Raw genomic sequence first — 16,147 nt, forward strand, 5'->3', positions numbered from 1 at the left:
AGCAAAGCCTCAAAATGAGGGTAGTTGAGTCCCTAGAGGAGGGTCATTCTGCCTGTTTCAAGGGCTTGTCAGTAGGTAAGGAAATCTAATAATTTTCTTCTGCCTCTGTTTCCCACATCAACAAGACTTCTCTACTACTTCAGCCTGGCCTCTGCCCTCATTGCTCTTGCTAAATCAGTAAACACATCGAGTCACCAACTCCAACAGATAAATATTCAGTTACTACCCACCTGACCTTTCAACAGTGTTGACCACAGCCTCTTCCCTGAAAGAATCGGCTTCTCCTCACTTTTGATCAGACACCCCTGATCTTCCTCCTGCCCCTCCATCCCTCTAAATCTTCTGCCACTTCCTAACTCTCTCTTGGACTTCTTGAGATTGATGTTCTTAAGATTTTCAGTTCACTCTGTCTCACTAGGTGGTCTCTCATCCACCCCGTGGTCTCAAAAACCATCTACATGCCAATGACTCCCAAATTTCTTTCTCCAGCCCACAGCTTTCCTCTGAATTCTGTATTCAGATAGCCTGAGTGCCTGACATTGCTGATTCAAAGGTCTCCCCACCCCGTCTCCATTTCAGTGAGTGCTGCTTCCATTCATCTAAATCAGAAAATCCCCACCATCAGCTGGCTGTTGACATTACAAGCAAGATTTTTCTTTATGGTTTTCAATGGTTTAAAACTGCCCTACAATAAACATATGTACTTATGAATGCATTAAAGAACTTAAACCTCGGGCGCCTGGGTGGCTCAGTGGTTAAGCCTCTGCCTTCGGCTCAGGTCATGATCTCAGGGTCCTGGGATCGAGTCCCGCATCGGGCTCTCTGCTCGGCAGGGAGCCTGCTTCCTCCTCTCTCTCTCTGCCTGCCTCTCTGCCTACTTGTGATTTCTCTCTGTCAAATAAATAAATAAAATCTTTAAAAAAAAAAAAAAAAAGAACTTAAACCTCTTTCCTTGAAACAGAACAAAACGATGATGTGCTTTATCATCACTATTTTTGTTCTTAATTTTCGCTTTATGAATGTCTAAAAATTAATTTTAAGTTTCGTATTACCGGAAGCATTTGGATTTACTGAAGACATCGCGAAATCAGCTTCAATCTAGAAAAGAAGAAAGAATGGCACATGTAATTTCATCAAATGTTTTCACAGTGCAAGTTCTTAATTCCTCAGGTGTGGGGAAAGATTGTATTTTATGAGAAACCAACTGTCTTGACTTCAGCAGACAAGTAATATCGCAGGACAGCTGCAATAGTCATTTTATTCTTCCGTCTCTATCTAGGGTAGGGTGAGGGTGAAACAGGTGATGGGGATTAAGGAGGGCATTTGTTTTGTGAAGAGTACTGAGTGTTGTATGGAACTGTTGAATCACTACACTGTACACCTGAAACTAATATTACATTGTGTTAACTCACTGGGATCTAAATAAAAACTTAAAAAAAAAAAGTGGTATTGAAGCAAAAAATATCCCTGTATCTGTAAGATACAATATGCTAATCTGCTACAGACTCTAAAAGCCACCAAACTGTTCCATTGACCCAAAGAGTTGAAGCATATATAATCAATTATATATAACATAATCATATGCTGTCACACATGCAGCATAACCTAAAAGGTAATCTTTCTATTTCTGACAAATACAAGTGATTATTGTAATGAGCTTGATGGCTTTATTTTTGAACTTTTTTCCTGTTTATAAAAGTAACATGATGTAGAAAACTGTAGAAAAATATAAAAAATTCATGAAGCACATCTTTAAAAACAGTCACTCAGTAAGAACTACTATTAATATTTTGGCCTAGTTGGCATTTTTCCCCCCTATGGCTTTCTAAACATATTTCAGAATACATCCTCTATACGGTTTGGGAAACTGCTTTCACTATGTATTAAAATACAAGCATTTTCCTCTATGGTTACAGGGCCTAATAAACACTATGGAATTAGAAACTTGGCAACACTTGACACAGTTTCTCTACTTTGGATTCCATGTCCTGCACTTTCCAGGTTCCTTTTGCCCCTGTCTGGGGGCTCCTGTTGCCCTCTTCTTCGTGGAGCCCCTGGTTCCCCTGAGATGTTGGTACCCACCAGTGGTATACTCTCTCAGTACATGCTGCATACTGTCCTCAGGCAACGCCACTCAGTCTCTTGCTCTGAGCTCACCTGTAAACAGAGGCGTCCAGAATCTGTCTCCGGCCCTTACCTCTCAATTCCTCACCTGGTTCCAGATTCCTGCATTTACAAGGGGCAGCATAATCTGAGAGCAGATCGTTACCACCAGCACACTGTTCACTGCGTGACTTCACTTGGGATGTCCACAGCCTCCTTAGACTTAATGTGACCCACAAACTCACTGACTTTCCTCCAAGCCTGCTCCTCAGTTTCCCTACTTGGTGGTATTTACTATTGCTGCAGGCCTGGTTTCACACCCCTCTCTCATGGCCAACCTCATCTAATCACCAGGGCATAACATCTCCCAACACCACAAAGTGCTTCTGGATACTTCCTCATCAGTGGAGGCTAGCTAGCTCTTCTAGTCTAAGTGATGCCTAAACTCCTACTTTCCACTAGAATTAGATGTCCCTTTTCCTTGTCCCCTATGCTTTGGGTTCTTCCTGTTCTTCTCCATGTTAGTATTTATCACAGAGTTTTTATAAGTCTCTCTACACTAAATTGTGAACTGCTTCGCAATAGGAGCTGTATACTATTCATCTTTATATCGCTAGCCACTAGCAAGTGTTCATTTTATTACATGGGAACACTTCATAAATTGCATTGTGTAAAACCATTGCCTGAGTGTTTAAATTATTTATTACATGTCGTGCATTCAGTAAATATTTCATCTGCTCGGAAGCAATATTCGAAAATAAAATCCCAGGGGTGTCGGCTGGTTCAGATGGCGGAGTACGCAGCTCTTGATCTTGTGGTTGTGAGTTTAAGCCCCATGTTGGATACAGAGATTAATTAAAAATGAAAACTTTAAAAATAAAACGCCAAACCTCAATCTACTATAAAAGTAAATATCTGTTACATTTCAGAGAGTATACTTTGTCATTTATTGAACACATGTTCACATGCAAATGATTGACAGGTTTACAGATGATTTGCTTTTACTTTACTGTTTAGTGATCTGCAGTCAGATAATTCGATTAAAAAATGAAATCCAGGGGCACCTGGGTGGCTCAGTGGGTTAACGCCTCTGCCTTCAGCTCAGGTCATGATCTCAGGTCCTGGGATCGAGTCCCACGTTGGGTTCTCTGCTTAATGGGGAGCCTGCTTCCCCCTCTCTCTCTGCCTGCCTCTCTGCCTACTTGTGATCTCTCTCTCTTTCTCTGCCAAATAAATAAATAAAATCTTTAAAAATAAAATGAAACCCAAAACCTCAGCCAGGTATGAGAATAAAAGTAAAAATCTGTTAAATCTCGTGGACTGTACAGTGTCTTACCACATCACTGTACTTTCCATTCAGTTCCTCACCTGTATTCTAAAATTAAAGCCAATTAAGTAGATTCAGGGATGATAAAAGCAGAATGAAATGAGCTATCCTTCCAGCTGAACTAACACAGGTTAAATACAATGCTTCAGAGGCCGGATCCATTTAGCTGACTTGTTTTAGAATTCTAGCTGAAATGAGTGCAGGTGAATGTAAGAGCCACAGTTACTGGGGGTCCGCCCTATTTCTCTGCACTCCACAACCAGTATCTCAGGACCAAGCATTTGCTAGGAGGTGAACTACTTTGAGCCTACCTGGTCCATTCATGGGACATATTTGTGGTAACAGAACTTATTTATGGTGAGGTTGTGATACATTGAAGCATAATGAGGGATGGAGAAGTGAGACATCAAATGGTTCCTGGCTTTGCTGGGCATGAGGAATAGCAGCGGCCAAGCTGGTTTAAGGAGAGAACAAGGGAGGGCATTCCAGGCAGAGCCTTCCATTTGATGGCTGCAACTGAATTTCTTTTTTTTTTTTCTTTAAGATTTTATTTATTTATTTGACAGAGAGAGATCACAAGTAGGCAGAGAGGCAGGCAGAGAGAGAGGAGGAAGCAGGCTCCCTGCTGAGCAGAGAGCCCGATATGGGACTCGATCCCGGGACCCTGAGATCATGACCTGAGCCACCCAGGCGCCCCTGCAACTGAATTTCTTAAAACTGGATGAGATCTTGTCTCTGATTAATTCCAGTTCAGCATCTTAACAAGAGGGATCCATTTCTAGAATCAACATAACAAGGGGAGCAGGAAATCTGTCCCCCTAAAGCAAGCCGCTCCTTGAAGCTCAGCTTGACCCTCCTTATTAGTGACTTAGTGCAAACTCTTCCGAAGAATAATATCCAACAAAATTTCAAATGTACCTAGCAATTGTACTTCCAGGAATTTATTCCATAGATAAACATCCACAAGTATAGATATACATATAAAAGGATGCTCAACACAACAATGTTTGTAGGAACGAAAACTAATGGAGGCAATCTAAATGACCCAAGACTCTAAACTAGCTAAAGAGAATACTATGCAAACCACTTTTAAAACGTGGTCATGTGTGCTTTTGTGATCATTGTTAAGTGAAAAAAAGCAAATAAAATAGGTATACTATGTACCCACTTATGTGTTTAATAGAATGCTAGGTATGTTTGTTATACATAGGAAATTCTGGAAAGACACACACAAAAAATTATTAATAATGGTAACCCCTGAGGAGTGGGACTCTTTGGTAGCAAAGGAAGGGATTTTACATTCAACTTTATACATTTTCCAGACTGTCTGAATTTTTTGCCTGTGGAAATGTATTAGTTTTATAATTTAAATGAATTCCTGTTACCAATACCCCCGTCCCAGCCTTCCCTCTTGACACCTCCTTAGCATCTTGCATTTATTATAAGCCCAGTGGTGAGAAAGGTTTCATGAACTCTAATTCACCCTGAGTTAGGTTCTTATAAAGAGTAAAATTCACGGGGTGCCTGGGTGTCTCAGACAGTTAAGCTGCTGCCTTCAGCTCAGGTCATGATCTCTGGGTCTTGGGATCGAGCCCCGCATGGGGCTCTTTGCTCAGCAGGGAGCCTGCTCTCTCTCTCCCTCTCTCTTCCTGCCTCTGCCTACTTGTGATCTTTCTCTGCCAAATAAATAAATAAAATCTTAAAAAAAAAAAGTAAAATTCAGCACTGGACACATCTCTGAAATCGCTCTGAGAGAACAGTGATTTTAAACATCCTAAACTAGACACTGCACTTGACTTAAAATCCACCCACTCTTTTATTGTCTGCCCCATTCCCAAAAAGATGAAGAAAGCTCTACCTTGGAGGGCTTGTACCCAAACAGCATTATGACAGCAACTTTAAAGTCCTCTCTGCTTAGATAGCCCTTGTTATCTTCATCGCATGCTTTAAATACCTAAAGAACATTAAATAGCTTCAGTTAGCCGAAACCGTTTGTTCTATTACTTTTATTATCCGTTTATATTAAATTTAGACCTCCAAAATCCAAAACTTAGCTGAGCAAGAGGGCTCGGAATTGGGAGTTGCATTAACCTAATTTTACTTCTCAAGAATTTTTCTTGTGCTAAAACTTACCACCACCACCCCCGAAATGCGCAAACGACTTAATCGTTAGACTGACGCAAATTCCTTTAAACCAGTGGGATAAATTCTACCCAAAATTCCGTCCTAGAATTAGGAAGGTGAGACAGATAGAAGGTTAGATAGAGGTTATTATTAATAAACTATGGAGCGGGTTAAAGAAGGGACTTGGAAGTTGCCAGAACACCGGACAGAGAGCGAGAAGCCATGCAGCCCTCGGCTCAGTCATTAACCACGGGTCTTTGGAAGGACAGTGCAGTCCTTGCCAGTGCAACAGAGCTGAGTGAGACCCGGGCAGGCGACAGAAACAGAAGCCCTAGGTCAAGTTCGAGTCGAGAATCAGCCCTCCGGACACCTACTTCCACCCATTTCTTGTGTTCTGAGGGGCTGGCTTCCCACGTCCATGGCCGGGCCCCAGCCTCGGAGAAAAACATCGCGACCATCACAACCGAAAGGAACTGCAGAACCCAACACCTGCGCGGCTAAAGCCCGGTTGCCTCTGAGTGCCTCACTGCAACTAAGGAAGCTGAACTTGGCCGGGCAACTCCAACGTCTTCTCCCATTGGACAGCCTGCCAGCCACTGACGTTGATCCCACGGTTCTATTGGCCAGAGGCTTTAGGCCCGTTTCCTTGTAACAGCCTATAGCGGAGAGGCTTCTGGGCTCGCCCCCAGCTTTGCCATGCTCATCCCTTTAACTCCTTGCGCACCGCTGGTATACACCTCACCTAGGTCCTGCTTCACTGTCTCTTGCAAGGTTCCTCCCATTTTTCTGCCCCCACACCTTGCAGGAAGTTACTTTGTTAATTTTTATTTATGACGCTGTGCTAAATATAGGAAACATAAAACGTGTGAACTAAGCATTCAAAGAACCAAAGAGCCAAGGCTAGGATTCACGTGCACATCGGCAAGTCAAGTCATTGGGGTCCAGCCCTCCAGGGTAGTTACTATGGTCTGTTTTGTCCTCCCCATATCCCTGCAACAAAGCAGATGCTCAGTAAAGTCCTTAGGACTTTTATGATGTGGGAAAGCCAGAAAGAAATGTAAATAAAATTAAATGTTCTTATAACCTGCAGCCCACTGACAATTACTTGATACAGGCAGAGTATAACGTTCCTCTAGGAAGTTCCCAAACTGTCTTATTGTTAATGCCTTGTTAGAGTGAAAAACAACCTTAGCTTGACAATAGCAAGTCCTACTTTATCCCTTCTTTAGCAAATGAAAGTCCTTTTGGAAACTTCCTTTGTCTTTACCTCCCCCAACATCAAGGTATATACTCAGTTGCTCCTCACAATACCGGGGTAGCAGCTCTTCCTGCCCCCCAAGTCCTGTTCCCGCGCTTTAATAAAATCGCCTTTTTTTTTTTTAAAGATTTTATTTACTTATTTGACGGAGAGATCACAAGCAGGCAGAGAGGCAGGCAGAGAGAAAGGAAGAGAAGCAGGCTCCCCGCTGAGCAGAGGGGCCCCAGGCGGGGCTCGATCCTAGGACGCTGAGATCATGACCTGAGCCGAAGGCAGAGACTTAACCCACTGAGCCACCCAGGTGCCCCTAATACCGCATTTTTGCAAGGAAAGCATCTAAGAATTCTTCCGAGGCCGTCAGTTTCAGATCCCCCAACAACACTACTCCAAAAAAAATCACACCAGTTCACACCAGGCTGGTTCACCAAGTCCTCTGGGAGAAGTGCCTAGTTTGAAAGAAACTCTGAGAATAAATGTTATAAACATTATTAAAAGCCGAGGAATATGGGGAGGTTTCCGTTTTGCAAAAGTTTATTTCAGACCTCTCTTTCTTCTGGCAAACCAGTAAGACTAAAAACACAACGTTTCAAAGAAGAAACAGGTATTCGCGTTTGAGTGTGACGGGAGATCATTTATCCTTTTATTCTACAGCAGGTTTTACAACTTTGCACCCCCAGCGAGCTCGCTCCTCCAGGATAAAGGTCTCAAGCCACAGGGGCCTGGAACCTCCACTAATCCTCTCTCTGCCTTTAAGTAACTACCCTCTGCCCCGAGATCCGGGAGGCTGAAACTAAAGAGAATCCTTGCAAAGCGGATGAGTTTCGCCCATTAACTAAGGGAGGAGAGAGAGAACACTTGATTTTCTCTCTCCCCCTTTTAACAGAAGCGATCAGGGGGTGAGTCGAGAGCTGGAAGCGGGCGGGATACCCCTTCCATACATTCATGCTGGAACCCTCAGCAGCCCCTTAGGATCCGGCGGGCTTTAGGACCCAGCGGCGGACGTTCCGGAAAGGGAAGGGGCAGAGCCAAGGGGGTGGAGAATGCGAGCCCGGGCCGGAAGGGTTTAAACCGTGCGCAGGCGCGGGCGCCGGAAAAGAGGGCGCGAACCCGTGGATTGCTGTAATTTCAGGAACGAGTTCGGCTGTAGCTCCCCTCTGGAAGTGTCAGGTTCGTGGCCGGCGGTTGCGGGACCCTGGCCGAGGAAAGCCTGCTCCTTCCGGCCTGGGCCTCGCGGGTCCCGCGAATTCTGAGGTCGGGTGGAACTGGAGGTGGTGGAATCTGAGGGAAGCGGGGTATCTGGTAAAGACCCTGGGGAGGGTCCCCTTCTGGGCCTCGGCTTTCTCTGTCATAGAACCTGTCGGGCGCGAGCGGCAGGCGTCGCAGAGAGCCAAGGGCGTTGGGGGAGGGGCGTGGGTGCGAGGGTTCCCCGCGCTCCGGTTCATACTCCGGTTTCCCCACGGGGCAGGTGGGCTGTGTCGCCCGCCAGCGATGCTGGCGCGCCTGGGGCGCCTACTCTGTGCCAGGCACTGAACCTTTCTGGGCCGGGGTGCCCTGTTCTCGGAGCCAGTCGTTCGCGGGACTTTGTATAGACTTGGTGCGAGCGTGAACGGAGTTTCCTCTTGGCAGAGCGCTTCGAAGGGGGCTGGACCTGGGGTCAGAACCCAAAAGGGGTAGCCCCTGTCATTGCTTCCTCCACGTTCCCGGAATCGGCCCGCTTCGGTCTGGCCTCACCGCCTCACGCCGGGTTCGTCTCCCTCCAAACTGTTCTCACGGAGTTAGGGAACGTAATAGTTGAGAAAAGTAAATCGGGGCCACTGTACACCGCCCCACCTTGTTAAAGCCTCCCGGGGCTGCTTCCCCCTACCCCGCACTTCTTAGGCTGAAATCCAGGATCTTTAACACGTACCTTCCTCCTTCCCACTTTGTTCTCGCCTCCTGGTCTTGGCGGGCTGGGTTCCCTCTACTTGGAATACCACCCTTTATTCGGCTGGTTCTTTTTCCTGCTCCAGAACTCACTTAAATGTTACTTATCCAAAGGACGTCCCTGTTTTACCTTAATACACCTGTAAAATGCAACCAGTGTCTGGAAAGATAGCTTGGTTTTTCTGTTGGTGTTGAACTGTTTTTTCCCCCCCTGAAATACAATCATTCCGGGGACAGAAACCTTTTCTATATTAACTCCTTATCCCCAGTGCTAGGCACATAGTAGTTGCTCAGTAAGTACCTGTTAGCGTGAGCTCTGGGAGATAAAGATGATACACATTTAACAGGGGAGAAAACTGTCTTCACAGTGAAGTAACCTGCCCAACTGCCTATTTACCACCTACTAATGATTGAGTTTGAAATTGGGGGTCCATGTTTACATGGACAAGTGGCCATTACACAAGTGGCCACACAGGGCCTCTGTCCTTCTGGTGGTCTGCACACTCTACAAGGAGCTGCTGGAATGTGGAAAAGATCTGCCCAGTTGGGTCTGATGTGGTGAGGGGAGAGAGGCAGCTAGCATCTTTAAGAGGAGTACCTATTTGCATCACAAAAACACTTTTCAGACACTAAGAAACTCTAGTTTCTTGTTTCTTAATTCCTTAAACTGCCTTAAAAACCCCAAGTAACTGTTAGAAAATTCAGGGTCAAGGGTGAATATTTTTTTTTTTTAATCATTTATTTATTTATTTATTTGTCAGACAGAGATCACAAGCAGGCAGAGAGGCAGACAGAGAGAGAAGGTGAGGGGAAGCAGGCTCCCTGCCGAGCAGAGAGCCCGATGCGCAGAGAGCCCGATGCGGGGCTTGATCCCAGGACACTGGGATCATGACCTGAGCCAAAGGCAGAGGCTTAACCCACTGAGCCACCCAGGCGCCCCAAGGGTGAATATTTTTATGTTGGATTTTAGTTCCAACTCTTTCCTCAGGCCTCTAAGAAAAAGGTCTGTGTTGAACGAGAAGAAGGTAACTAGGATTTTGGCTGTCAGTAGCAGATTCTTGGATTGTGCCTCTGAACACCTGCAGAACAGCTCATGTTCCTTACGTGGCTCAGCATCTGGTGAGCGTCAGGTGTGCTGTATGTGTTGTAGAAACTCACACTGACAGGGAATTTGAGAGCAACCGTTTGCCAATGGCCTAGAGAATGGAAATAATATTTGTCTTTCTTTTCCAGAAGTATGTCTCAGGAAGGTGATTATGGGAAGTGGACGATATCCAGTAGTGATGAAAGTGAGGAGGAAAAGCCAAAACTAGACAAGCCATCTACTTCTTCCCTCCCCCGTGCTGGGCAGGAAGCGGCAAGTGAACCAAGATACACCTGTTCTGAGGCTAGGAAAGTGGCCCATAAAAGGAAATTATCACCTGTGAAGTTCAGCAACACAGATTCACAAGTTTCACCTCCCAAAAGGCAGAAGAGTGGTTCCCAGGAAGACCTAGGCTGGTGTCTCTCTAGCAGCGACGATGAGCTGCAGCCGGGAACACAGCAGAAGCAGGCTAAGAACATGGTGGTCAAAGAGGAGAGCGGCATCTCTTCTCCCCAAGACGGTGCTGCCCAAAGAACTGCAAATCACAGCCCTCCTGCCCTCCATGGACTAAAAGAGGAGGAAGAGGACTATGAAACCTCAGGGGAAGGCCAAGACATTTGGGACATGTTGGAAAAAGGGAACCCCTTCCGATTTTACCTCACTAGAGTCTCGGGAATTAAGCCAAAGTATAACTCCGGAGCCCTCCACATCAAGGGTAAGTGGGTGCTGCATGCCTGGGAGCTGTCAAGTGGCACTTGGAGAGTCCCCTTGGCAAAACAAGGAGGGTGACCTAGAATGACCTCTGAGAACCGTTCATAGTCTTTTAACTACCCTCAGGAAAACTACCAGTTAGACAAGCAAATGCATTAGTTTGACAGCAAGCTGTTTACCTAGGGAATCACAGGGTGTTTCTCAGTCCTGTAGATCTACCAGTTGGAATGCTTAAACGATTGTCAACATTGTGCTAACTTTTAAAGCGTAAACTTATTAATAACATTTGAATGAAACAGCAAATATCTGACAGCAGTAGCATGACTTAAAACTTGTTAATGCAGATTTGGGGCTCCACCCAGGTTCACTGAATCAAACTCTGGGAGCAGGGCCCTGTAGTCTGTTCTAAGAAGCTTCTGGGGATTCTGATGAGGGAGCAGAAGGCTAGCTGAGGAAAAGCAGAAGCTGACATCCCACAAACCAACCCCTGCCCCAATGGGATATGTGACATTCCTCAGGCACTCCTGGCTGCCCTAAAGGAAAAACAAATAGTTAACTTACAGAGATTATAATCCTACAAGACCTATGAGTCTCCCTCAGTTTACAAGCCTTAGCAATTTACAAGAACAAAACATTTCTATCCATGGGCTAGCCTCCAGAAGGAAATGTAGATACAATTAAGTGTCCTTCTAATCTGCAGCCCATTGACTGATACTTGAAGTGGGCAAAATGTAAGGGTCCTTCACAAAGCTCCCAGCTATCTTACTGCTAATGCCTTACTGGAAGGTTGGAAAACCAACCTTAACTTGGAAATGGCAAGGCCTCCTATATCCTGTGAGTCTTCTTTAACATTCAAAAATCCTTTGAAACCTCCCTTTTCCTTACCTTCCCCAACTCCCAGGTATATAAACAGCCACACCTGACAAACGTGGGGCAGCTTTTTCTGCCCACTGGTCCTATCCCTGTGCTTTAGTAAAACTACCTTTTTGCACTATAGACATCTTAAGAATTCTTTCTTGGCCGTTGGCTCCAGACCTCACCCCACCCAACTTCACTTATATTCTAAAACCTCATCACTTATGCCCGGTTGGGTTTGAGAACCACTGTTTGGAAGCCAGATTTCAGTTCTGGTGAAGAAACAAAAACCCCAGCATGCAAATAGATATTTCAGTTCTGAATCAAAAGATAGTCTTCGGTTCCTTTGGTTATTCCCCAGGGTGCAGCTGTGTGGTAGAGTATTTTGTCCTCATTCTTGGTTGGTTTTTGTCCCAGGCTCCTGTAAGAGCTCTGAAGTAATGAAGGTCAAAAGAATATCTTCTGGGGGGACGCCTGGGTGGCTCAGTTGGTTGGACGACTGCCTTCGGCTCAGGTCATGATCCCGGAGTCCCAGGATCGAGTCCCGCATCAGGCTCCCAGCTCCATGGGGAGTCTGCTTCGCTCTCTGACCTTCTCCTTGCTCATGCTTTCTCTCACTGTTTCTCTCTCAAATAAATAAATAAAATCTTAAAAAAAAAAAAAAAGAATATTTTCTGGGGCGCCTGTGTGGCTCAGTTGGTTGAGCATCTGCCTTGGGCTCAGGTCATGGGATCAATCCCCACGTCAGGCTCCCTGCTCATCAGGGAGCCTGCTTCTACCTCTCTCTCTCTCTCAAATGAATGAATAAGATCTTTAAAAACAAAAACAAACAAACAAAAACTTCTGTTCAGAAAAAGCCCCTTTCAGTCACACCTGGGTTTAATGAAGTGGCTTTTGGAAAGCCCTTGAGGATGAAGGAGTCATTGCCAAGGGGACCCAGTTGTGTCATTGAAGTTGGAAGTGTCAGCCCCATCTCCAGGGAGGGAGAAAGAGACCCGAGGTTGTTAATCATTAGTGGCCAGTGATTTAATGGCCTTCGTAATGAAGTCTCATTTAAAAAACCCTAAGGGGTTTGGAGAGCTTTTAGGTTGGTGAACACAGGGAGGGTGGTGTATATTCCTTCCCCCATACCTTGTTTTTTGCATCTCTCTAATCTGGCTGTTCCTGAGTTGAATCCTCTTATATTAATAAACTGGTAATCTAGTAAGTCAGGTGCTTTCCTGAGTTCTGTGAGGCATTCTAGCAAATTTTCGAACCCGAACAGGGGCAAAATAGGGAATATCGTCAAGAAACTGCAATATACTCCTTTTGTGTACCTCTCATAAAGGTAGGCGCTTGGGCGCCTGGGTGGCTCAGTCCATTGGGCATCTGCCTTCAGCTCAGGTCATAATCCCAGAGTTGTGGGATTGTCCTGTGTTGGGCTCCCTGCTCATCAGGTTGCCTGCTCTTTTTGCTCTCCCCTTGCTCCTCCCCATAACTCATACTTGTGTGTGCGCAAGGGCTGTCAAATTTATATTAAAAAAAAAAAAAAAAAAAAAGGACAGGAGCTTCCTTAAGGCGGTGACTTTTAAAATTTTTGTACCCTACCATGTAGCTCAGAATCCGGAAGAAGCACTCAGTAAGCATGGGTCAAATAAAGGAGCCTACTCTTAATCCTTGGGCAGTTTGATGGCTGTGAGCACATGTGCTGAAGCCAGATAGCCTGGCTTCAGATCTCAACTATCCCTTCCTAGCTGTCCAGCCATGGACGACCTCCTAAGGGGAGACCCCTCATCTGCAAAGTGGGAATGAGCAACTCCAGCTCAGAAAATGGCTAGGAGATGGAAGAATGAGCGCAGGGACAGTGATAAGAACAGTGCCTGGCACCTAATAGGTTCGAGTCCAACTGTTATGATCAATGGTGGTAATCCTGTAATTCCTCTCCTAGTACAGTTTGAGAAGTGAGCTTTCTGAATCAAGTTGGAGTGGGTGCGAGGTGCAACCGCCTTCAAGATGACCTGGAATGCTAGAAATGTGAACTTGGGGTTGTGGGTGCCTCGGCCCTCCTTCACAGGAAGCAGGGGCTCTCAGGGTCCAGAAGACAGTCTTGCTAGTACTGGGTTGGGGAGGTTTCTTGGAGGGCACTTGAAGGAGTTAAAAGTTAACATCTGGGAAGAACAACGAAATGTCATTATTGTCTTTACTGGCAGTTTTTAAAATTGACCAGCCATCAAATTCTGAAGCTGACGTTTTAGTTTTACATTATATTTTGTTAAAACGTAAAAAATATTAAAGAGCTCAAATTTTCTATTGAATTTTATGGAACATTAGAGTCTGGCTTTGTAGTCCTTTCTCAGTTCAGTTTTCACAGCCGAATTTTGATTGTGAATAAGTCAGTTTGTGATTATTACCAGATTTTTATCAAAAAATGAGTTAGATCTAAATGTTTTGTCTTCTCAGATATCCTGTCGCCCCTATTTGGGACACTTGTATCTTCAGCTCAGGTGAGTTTATGGTGGTTTTTTCTTTAGGGGAGAAAGGACAAATAAACCCATAAGAAAATACACGTGAGGACCTGTCTCAGTCCTATACAGGGTTCCCGAGGTGACCCATACCAGGAGGCTGGCACCAGGAGCTACGGTTGTGGTATCCAGCCATTAGCATGGAGTAAGGATGCCACGATCAGTGGAGCTTCTGCTTCTGGATTGGGTGACAGGGACTGGCCAAGAAGTCACTTTGGGAATTCCAACCTGAGGGACTTCTTTTTGGGACCCAGCTAATTTCATGGGGTTCTAGTACACCTCCTGGGAAGGTATAGGTAGGTACGTGAAGCCCCAAGTCATTTGATTTGCTTTAGGAAAATGTTTCCTACACTTACCAAAAAGTAGTGAGTAAAAGTTATTCGTACTTCTGCGTGTTTGATTGCTCCTGCTTTATTGAGCTGGCCCCTGGTGTTGATGAATCATGTTAATGCTTCATGCTCTTGAGGAAATAGTGAGAAAACAGGTCACATCCACGAAGAAACCAAAGCTGTGTGCTTCATGTTCAGCTTGGCCTCCAGAATCCTAGTCTCCCATTGGGAACATGGCAAACTTGTGTTCTTTTAGCTAGATAGGAGGAGGAGGGCCAGGGATTACCCAGGCATGCGGAGGAGCTCCCCTGGGTAACCGTGCAGAACTTGTAGTCGAGATGTAATTTGTTTTAAGCCTGGTGAATGTCCGGTCCCAGATTTCTGTTCATAAAGCGAACCCATAATTGGCTGAAAGGAAGTGTTCTTTTCTAAAAGTCTTTTTTATAATCACCTAGGGGAAAAGGGATAATTTTACAAAACCATTTATTTAAATTAATGAGAGGGCTCTTAGAAATATGTAGTAAGACTGTCTAGAAATACACATACTGCCAAAACCTGCGGGTTCCTTTCCTTAGAACCTGTTTTCTCTTGCACTACTCCACTGAGTCTGATTCCTTGAATTGGGTATTCCCTTCAAGAGGTATTTTATGTTTGAATATTAGAGCACAACTGTCCAGGTTTATAAATAATATTTGGAGTTTGTCATTTGTCTAGGGTTTCTTTCAATTCAGTAACCAAACCGTTCTTACAGACTGCTTGCCTGAATTACTCATAACCCCATCCTTTTCTTTACCCATCTAGTTTAACTACTGCTTTGATGTGGACTGGCTCATAAAGCAGTACCCACCAGAGTTCAGGTGAGTACCACAGGATGACTGATAACATCCTAATTGTAACAGGGCTTTAAAACAAGATTCGTGTTTCTCAGGCAACTGCTGTTCATCTTTCTTGATTATTTCTTTTGAAACTATTGAACTCCTACAAACTTAGTTATATAGGGAAAACAGTGTTTGTTGATCTAGTCCAGGTCGTTGCATGCATTCCTAATACAGGTTTTAGCATTTGCCTCTGCAGTTTCCAGAAGTAGATAAGGACAAAGCAATCTAAAGACAACTTTGATACTAATGTGAAGGAGAAGATCATTGCTACCTGCTTTCCAGACTTGTAAGCATATCACAGTTAGTGCGGCAGTGCTGTTCAAAGAATTTTTTTTTATAGGTGTTTTTTGTCAGAGCATGCAAACACAAGAGCAGGGGGAACAGCAGGGAGAGGGAGAAGTAGGTTCTCTACTAAGCAGGGAGCCCAAAGCAGGACTCAATCCCAGGCCCCCAGGTCAGGATCATGACCTGAGCCAAAGGCAGATGTTTGACTGAGCTGCCTAGGTACCCATGTTCAAAGAATCTTTGCTTTGCAAATGATTCTTCCTGTGGTTTAGGAGCTAGTGAAGGGGGTTTAAAGCTTCCCTTGTCCAGAGTATGGAGGTGATGGACTTCTCAGTTTGTCTTCTACACTTCCTCAGCCCGGTGTTAGGCAGTGTAGACCAAATAAAGATCGCATTGTATGGTGCCCTGCCACCTGTCTCATTTTTAACATTCACCTAGCAAAACCCCTAATAGCAGGTAGGTAAAGGAATTTAGGACCTCAGATTCTGGAAACCTTTATTAATAGTAGGCAAAATGTTATTGAAATTTCCCAAATGGCTTTGACACTCAAAGGCTTGTATTTGACCTGTGACATAGGATTAGTTTTAGCTACATGTAACAGAAAAGCAAAAATAACCGTGGCTTAAATGAGAGGAAGTAATTTCTCCAACCTAAGAAGTCCAGATGGTAGACATTTGTAGTCTGGATTGGGGGCTGCTACAGTTCTCAAGGACTTACCCACCCATTGTGTCTTTCTGTCCCATCATCCCAGTACATGTCTTCAGAGTCC

At 44.9% G+C, this 16,147-nt stretch overlaps 2 protein-coding genes across 31 annotated transcripts in view; one reads left to right on the forward strand and one right to left on the reverse strand.

Moving 5' to 3' along the window:
* EFCAB11 (EF-hand calcium binding domain 11) overlaps positions 1-6,150 on the reverse strand; it is a 287,845-nt gene extending 281,695 nt beyond the window's left edge. For 18 of the 24 annotated variants that reach the window (XR_014312555.1, XR_014312556.1, XR_014312557.1 and 15 more), the window contains exons 1-3: positions 5,929-6,131; positions 5,289-5,384; positions 1,053-1,098 (exon numbers count right to left, since the gene is read on the reverse strand). Coding sequence is in view for 21 of the 24 variants with exons in the window: in XM_082733907.1 (XP_082590033.1) it covers positions 1,053-1,098; positions 5,289-5,384; positions 5,929-6,012 (226 nt within the window). In the remaining 3 variants the exon portion in view is untranslated. Of the gene's footprint in view, positions 1-1,052; positions 1,099-5,288; positions 5,385-5,928 lie in introns of all 24 variants that reach the window. The other 6 variants (XM_082733923.1, XM_082733911.1, XM_082733918.1 and 3 more) reach the window with 6 other exon arrangements.
* Positions 6,151-7,834: 1,684 nt separating this feature from the next.
* Positions 7,835-16,147, forward strand: part of TDP1 (tyrosyl-DNA phosphodiesterase 1) — a 92,968-nt gene continuing 84,655 nt past the window's right edge. For 3 of the 7 annotated variants that reach the window (XR_014312553.1, XM_082733881.1, XM_082733882.1), the window contains exons 1-4: positions 7,853-7,979; positions 9,969-10,534; positions 13,825-13,868; positions 15,017-15,072. Coding sequence is in view for 5 of the 7 variants with exons in the window: in XM_082733881.1 (XP_082590007.1) it covers positions 9,973-10,534; positions 13,825-13,868; positions 15,017-15,072 (662 nt within the window). In the remaining 2 variants the exon portion in view is untranslated. Of the gene's footprint in view, positions 7,980-9,968; positions 10,535-13,824; positions 13,869-15,016; positions 15,073-16,147 lie in introns of all 7 variants that reach the window. The other 4 variants (XM_082733879.1, XM_082733880.1, XR_014312552.1 and 1 more) reach the window with 4 other exon arrangements.

Source organism: Mustela nivalis (genome assembly GCF_964662115.1).
Source record: "Mustela nivalis genome assembly, chromosome: 6".
Lineage (NCBI taxonomy): Eukaryota > Metazoa > Chordata > Mammalia > Carnivora > Mustelidae > Mustela > Mustela nivalis.